At 44.7% G+C, this 7,457-nt stretch overlaps 1 protein-coding gene across 11 annotated transcripts in view; it reads left to right on the forward strand.

Moving 5' to 3' along the window:
- Positions 1-7,457, forward strand: part of Add3 (adducin 3) — a 103,631-nt gene that overhangs the window by 86,129 nt on the left and 10,045 nt on the right. For all 11 annotated transcript variants that reach the window (XM_021151222.2, XM_021151228.2, XM_021151223.2 and 8 more), the window contains 7 exons: positions 1,401-1,552; positions 2,540-2,620; positions 3,424-3,573; positions 3,985-4,128; positions 4,231-4,329; positions 5,207-5,389; positions 7,005-7,262. In XM_021151222.2, coding sequence (XP_021006881.1) covers positions 1,401-1,552; positions 2,540-2,620; positions 3,424-3,573; positions 3,985-4,128; positions 4,231-4,329; positions 5,207-5,389; positions 7,005-7,262 — 1,067 coding nt within the window. The remainder of the gene's footprint in view (positions 1-1,400; positions 1,553-2,539; positions 2,621-3,423; positions 3,574-3,984; positions 4,129-4,230; positions 4,330-5,206; positions 5,390-7,004; positions 7,263-7,457) is intronic.

A 7,457-nucleotide genomic window follows, 5' to 3' on the forward strand; every position in this document is an offset into this window, starting at 1 on the left:
GCAGTGCCACAGGCAGGAGCAAGAAGTGGAAGAGATTTGCTGCAGTATCTACAAGTGAGTTAAGACATAGACCCAAGTTTGGAAAGTAAGGACCATGTGGAAACGGTGAACCGTGGTAAGTTACCACTGGTGACCAGGAGATGTTCAAAAGTAAAGACTGGAGCACACTTTTAATCTCAGCAATCAGGAGGCAGAGTTAGGCAGATCTCTAGGAGTTCTAGGCTTGCCTGGTCTAGATAACAAGTTCAGGCCAGCCAGGGCTACATAGTAAGACATAGATAGATAGATAGATAGATAGATAGATAGATAGATAGATAGATAGATAGATAGATAGATAGATAGATTTTTAAAAATAAAATTAAAAAAATAATACTGAGTAAAGATTGCTAATTGAGCTTATAGACATTGTAATGTCAACATTACAGGAATAAAGAGAAGAAAGCAAGAAAAGTGAGAGTAGAATCACTGTGGACTTGAGTTGTGTATGTTACTTTGTCATGGGCCTTCATAAATAGTAGGATGGTGCTGGAGAGATGGCTCAGTGGTTAAGAGCACTGAGTGCTCTTCCGTAGGTCCTGAGTTCAAATCCCGGCAACCACATGGTGGCTCACAACCATCTGTAATGAGATCTGACGCCCTCTTCTGGTGCATCTGAAGACAGCTACAGTGTACTTAGCTATAGTAATAAATAAATCTTTGTAAATGAATAGCTAGCAGGATGGGGGAGGAGGACCTGGTCAGGGAAGATGTTCTCTAGCACAAAATAGCACCAGTGTTCATGAAGAGAAGTAAAGGAGGGAGGGGTAAAACAGAAGCCTAAGCTCAGGAAAGGAAAAGGAGAAAGGAGGGAGGACCTGGGAAGTAGATGATAAGGGAGGGAGCACTCCAAGGTCAGCAGGGAGGGAGAGCAGAAGCTGCTCGCTCACTCAGTAACAGGTGCACTTGGTAGCTGGAAGGCAGAAGCCAGACAATTATTTGCTTGCATTTTTTCCATTTCAGATGCTTTTACATTTGACTATGTCAAAATAGATATTAAGAAGTTATCTTTCAATTTTTTTTATTATTACTCTAAGAAACAGCTGTGTTTCTTAGTGGCATTTTACCTCTGGGGTCATCCCACCTTCTTTTCCAAGTGATGTAACTTGCAGTCACTCGCTCGCTCGCAGGTCCGAGGGGAAGCGCCTCTCACTAAGCCATTAGTGACGGCAGCAGCCCTTATTCTTACCCTCACTGCATTTCTCTGAAGGGAGAGTGAACTAACAAACCATAGTGTGTGCTGATGAGTTTCGATGGTTGTCACAAATCTGGAATTCATCGGGATAGGGCTATCTGCAAGCATCTAATTGCTAGGTTAAAGGATTACTTGAGTCAAATCTCTTGCATTTCTTTTTTCCATCTAGGTCTTGGCATGGTCACACCTATTAATGACCTTCCTGGTGCAGATACATCCTCGTATGTGAAGGGAGAAAAGCTTACTCGCTGCAAACTTGCCAGCCTCTACAGGCTTGCAGATTTGTTTGGGTGGGCACACCTGGCAAATACGTACATCTCGGTGAGCGCTTCACTTTTGGTTCCTTTTTCTGAAATTCTAACTAGATGCCAACAGTGATCTCTCATCATTACTGGAAAGTCCAGTTTTCAGAGGTAATGATAAATGAAACGTCATCCCCACGGAGAAGACTAATTCCCCAGCTTCCCTTTCCCTCTCTCTTGTCTGTGATGCTCCTTCGAAGACCAGTGTAGGACTTCCCAGAAAGAGATCATGAGTGCTCACCCCTTCCCATGATGCATAGCTGAGCAGCCTCAGTGGCACTGGAAAGCACTGGGCAGGGAGAGCAGAGGGCACAGGCTCCCTCCCTGTGCTTGTAATCTTTTTTTTTTTAAGATTTATTTATTTATTATATGTAAGTACACTGTAGTTGTCCTCAGATACTCCAGGAGAGGGCATCAGATTTTGTTACAGATGGTTGTGAGCCACCATGTGGTTGCTGGGATTTGAACTCAGGACCTTCGGAAGAGCAGTCGGCACTCTTAACCACTGAGCCATCTCGCCAGCCCCAGTTCCTCATTTGTATGCAGACAAGCATTGGAAGGGAGGAAGTGCAGATGAGAGAGCATCAGGGTCTTGTCTGTCAAGTAGAAGAGAGGCTACTGAAGGTGATGGGGCCTGAGGGAGAGAGAGGCTGGGGAAGGAAGAGTGAGAGAAAGAACAGAACCAACTTTGTGTTAAAAAAAATACCACAATGCTGTGTAAACTAATAAAGCCATAAATAATAAATACACTTGAGTTCTCTGTCATGTGTTTTCATGTGGCCACACTTGGCAGGATGGCACTGTTTGGAATAAAAGCCATTGAGATACTGGATGGGAATGGTGTGCGCAGTGTCACCGCTCCTCAGTTCCCCATTTCATCCATACCTTGATTCCCTCACAGAGGGTTTTCCTTCCAGAGCCCTGTTCATTGGAAGCATAATCCTAGCCATAGTTAGGTTATAAACGCAAGTGCCGTGTTCTAAGCCTTGGTTTTTCTCTCTTCCAGGTACGAATAAGTAAGGAGCAAGACCACATTATAATAATTCCCAGAGGCCTCTCTTTTTCTGAAGCAACAGCCTCCACTTTGGTATGGTTCTCATCCCCGTGTTATGCGCACTCTTGTATTTAAGGAAAATTTTAGAGTTCAAAAAAAAATAGGGTGACTGACGACGACATTGATAAATTGACTTGGAATTACCTGATATTGTTTTCTTTTTTTTGAGACGAGGCCTCAACTGGGTAGTCCTACTACCTCAAACCCAGAATCCTACCTGCTTCTGCCTGCCAAGTGTGTGTGTGGATTAAAGGTGTGTGCCACCACACCTGGCTCTGCTTATATTTTAAAGAAAAACTTTTGACTATTGTCCAACTTACAAAAATTTTTTCCAAACAAGGTCAAAATAGAGTCTGCAGTTGAATGTAAACAGTCTAGTTGGTGTGAGGCTGGCCCTGCCCTGTGTCTTCTTTTCTCCGTGGTTACATGCCCAGTGGCTGCAGTGGCATGGAGCACCCCAGGAGTCCTGGTGCTGCAGTGTCAGCAAGTGGCGCACCTCCAACAGTCGCAGCAGATGCTAGCCCGGTCCAAGCCTCTGGTGAAGAGCTTGAGTCAGTCTCAGTGCCCTGGGACCTGGGTTGCCTACTAAGTGCCAACTCTTTTTTTTTTTTTTTATCATAGTACTTGTTTTAGAAATACAATCTGGGAACAAAACTGCACCTTTTCTTTTACAAAGTGTTTCTGGCTGCCATGGTTCTGTGATGAGTTCAGTTGTTGCAACCGAGGACCATAACATCCAAAACACTCTCTGGGCAGATTTGCCAGTCCCGGGTGTAGGGTGTAGATGAAATTTGATACGTATGTACCAGTGAAATGTATCTTTATGATTTTTCCAGGTGAAAGTCAACATAATCGGAGAAGTGGTGGACCAGGGGAGCACTGATCTGAAAATCGACCACACGGGCTTCAGCCCACATGCTGCCATCTATTCAACACGCCCCGATGTGAAGTGTGTGATCCACATCCACACCCTTGCCACAGCAGCGGTAAGTCGGCCATGTCCCAAACACAAAGTCCTGTTGATCTTCCCAACCCCGTGCTTCATGGTGTGCATCCCACCACACCCTGCTGAGCCTCTGCATAAACAGAAAGCGAGAGGTTCTTGCACTCACTTGCACTCCCACTCTAGGGAGCACCTGCAGAATTAAGTGTGTATTAGAAAACCAAGCACTTTAATAACTGGATCATTGAGGTTTGAGTATTTGAGTTGTGTTGTGTCCCTTTAACTTACCCCCCCCACCCCCACCACGCTTCTTTCCAGACAAAGGAAATGGAGTGGGAGGTGGGCCACAGTGGCGCACACTCAGTATCAGCAGTGCTCCCTGGACTGCCTGAAGAGTCAGGTACCAATGGTGGTGTACAAAAACTAAGTGTGGGATCTTGGGCCCAATCAATAGGTGTCCTCCATGAAGTGTGGGATCCTTCCAATTTCCCAAGAGTCTCTCATCCTGGGAGATGTCGCCTACTATGACTACCAGGGGTCGCTTGATGAGGAGGAAGAAAGAATTGAACTTCAGAAAGTGCTGGGTCCGAGCTGTAAGGTACGCACTGCTCTGTATCATGGGGCTTTCTTTGTTGCTGCTGCCTTTGCAAAGCACTGAGCCGTGTGGTTATTTAAAGCCTTGCCTGGGCCTCTCTTCTAGGTGCTGGTCCTCAGGAACCATGGCATGGTGGCTCTTGGCGAGACCCTTGAGGAGGCTTTCCATTACATCTTTAATGTACAGATGGCCTGTGAGATCCAGGTAGGAGCCAGGCAGACCCTCTTTCCTATTGCTCTACATTTGCCACTAGTTGGGTTTTGCTTATTTTCAAAGTCCTGATGACCAATGGCTTGTTGTTTTATCTTTTAATAGACGAAGCTTGTGAGCTCAGTTATCCCTGAAGTAAAAAAAGGAAAAGAAAATAAAGTCCACAGGCCCACAGTCTTAGAGCTGAGGAACATGCTTTTACCCACAGTCTCATTTCATTTCCTCTCTAGCTATGGCACTGACTGACTGAGACAGGGGCCCTACAGATCAAGAGCTGGGTATGTTGTAGAAAGAGCTAAGACCAAAGCTGGAAGTTTTATGAGTTCATGCAGTTAGCATTCGCACTCTGTGTTATCACACATTCGACACTTTTCCTCAGAGATGCTGAGTATATGCAAAGGCTCTAATATCCATCTTAAGATCAAGCCGATTCTCATGAAGTAAATAACAATAATTTTATTTCAAGGCCTGAAACAAAGGAAGAGAAAACCTGTTTCTGACTTGAGATGGTGTCTCTGTGTAGCCAGTGCTGGCCTCAGACTTGACATCCTCCTGCCGTGGCCGTAGTTAGAGCCTCAGGAGTGTGCTTCCAGGCTATCGGTCTGCTGACTTGTCTTGACCAACTTCTCTTTTGCAGTTAGGGTCCTTTTCTACAGGGGCTGTAAGGAGCTTAGCAAAGACAAAGAGCATGTCCTCCTTAAATGTCCTTAGATATGAGCGGATCTCCATAGTCCTTCTAAAGAGCACCTTCAACAAAAAGCGTTAACAAGATAGCCATCTGTCAGCAGCCTGGCCAAACTGTGACTTTTGGAAAGTAAGGTCTCTGTCGCTGTCCTTACACCTGTGTGTTTGTCCTTCCTGCTGGTTCCAGGTGCAGGCAGTGGCAGGGGCAGGTGGAGTAGACAATCTGCTCATACTGGATCTTCAGAAATATAAAGCATTCACCCACGGTGTCGCCATGTCTGGAGGAGGCGGTGTAAATATGGCTTCCCATCAGAAGTGGAAGGTTGGCGAGATTGAGTTTGAAGGGCTGATGAGGACCCTGGACAACTTGGTAGGTGAAATTTGAACCTAGACTTTGAGTTCCATATCTATGGATTCATGAACAGTAAATCTCATCTCCCTTTGGTTTTAAGGCTTACTTTTAACTTCCAGGACCCATGTTGGAGCCCTCAAAGGCTCTGTGGTATGATGATATCAGTGTTAGAAATGAGATACTCAATAGTTTTCCTTCTCCCATGAACACTCTGGGGTTAATTATTGTCACTACATTATGTAGTGTATTCCTTTATGCAAAGCCCTTATGTGTGTGGGTATTTTGCCTGCGTGCATGATTATGTGTGGTGTGTGTGCTTGGTGCCTGTGGAAGCCAAAAGAGACCATTGGATTCCTTGGCACTGGAGCTACAGTTGCAAGCTGCCATGTGGGTGCTGGAACTGAACCCATGTCCTCTGGAAGAGCAGCCAGCGCTCTAAAATACTGAGCCATCTCTCCAGCCCCTACAGTGTGTTCTTGAATTGGATCCTCCTACATACTTGAAGGTTGTATTCTTGGACCAATTTCTTCCTATCTCTGTCCTCTGATAACCACCACTTTAATCATATCTGTGAATTCAAGTGTTTTAGATTACACATGTATGTATGTCCATATGGTGTTTGATGCCTGACTTACCTCAGTTACCATAATGTCCTCCAAGTTCATCTGGATTGCCACTAATGCCAGAATTTCCTTCTTTTGGAAGCTGTATAGTATTCCATTGTGGACATGCCATGTTTTCCTTACATTTCCTTCTATAGTTTTGCAGGTTTTATTGAGACATCATGCACAAAGCTCAAAAGTTTTAAAATCTGCACAACCGAAAAATATATATTTTTCCAAAGCTAACCACAGTGTCTTTATGCATTCCTTCATTGATAGACACATAGGCTGATTCCCTATCTTATTGTGACTAATTCTGCAGTAAACACGGAGGTGCGAGTAGCTCTCAGCCCACTGATTTTACCTCCTTCACATCAATATCCAGGAAGTCGTGAGGTTACCAGATTATGTCGTAGTTATATTTAATTATTTTAATAGGATGAGGATCCTCCGCACTGCTTTTGATTATGGGTGTATTAATTTATAATCCCACCAGAACAGTGCACAGGAACATTTGTCTCTTCCCCTGTTTCCCTTAGACTCATCTCTGGTCTGCCTGGCACTAGACACCCTGACAGATGTGGTTTCATTTGCGTTTTTCATGGATCTGTGCATTTGAGTGTGGTCCTTTGCTTGTGTTTCCTTAATAGGTAGTTTTTGCTTGTAGCTTTTATTTAGCTTCTTAGATATAGGGTATTGACCACTTAGCCACATGGCATGGAAGATGTCATCTGAGATTGATTACCATCCTAGGAAGAAAGACTCCAGCTCTGTTTTCTCAACCCCAGTCTCCTGTGTAGAAGTCAAGACAGTTGGGTAGAAGATGGAGTGCCAGCTGCAGCCACTTTCAGTCATATCTTGAAATTGGCTTAATTTCAACTCCAGTGTTAAATGGAGGCTATGTGCAGTTTATTTTCCCTTTTTTTTTTCCAATCTGGAGACTCTTTTGGAATCATTTGCTTAATGCTATAGCACCGAGTGCTTTGTTGGTACAGGCTTGCTTGCTTCAATGTGGCCTTTGCCTCCCACAGGGCTACAGAACAGGCTATGCATACAGGCATCCTCTGGTTCGAGAGAAGCCTAGGCACAAGAGTGACGTGGAGATCCCTGCAACCGTGACTGCATTCTCCTTTGAAGATGATAGTGCTCCACTCTCTCCCCTCAAGTTCATGGCACAGAGACAGCAGCGTGAAAAAACAAGATGGCTGAATTCACCAAACACTTACATGAAAGTGAATGTGCCAGAGGAGTCTCGGAACGGGGAAACTAGTCCCAGGACGAAAATCACGGTACGCCTCCATTCTGCAGAGCATTGCCTTCTCAAAATGACTTACCTAATTACTCTCGAGTTGAATGTCCCACGCCTGAGCTATTAGAAAAGTAGGAGACACTGCAAACTCAGTGCCACTGTCGTTTATCAGGTATTCACTTTAAGGCTCTGTTCTAGACCCTGCTCATGGATAATCTCACTTTTTTTTTTTTTT

This window comes from Mus caroli, chromosome 19, assembly GCF_900094665.2.
Source record: "Mus caroli chromosome 19, CAROLI_EIJ_v1.1, whole genome shotgun sequence".
NCBI lineage: Eukaryota > Metazoa > Chordata > Mammalia > Rodentia > Muridae > Mus > Mus caroli.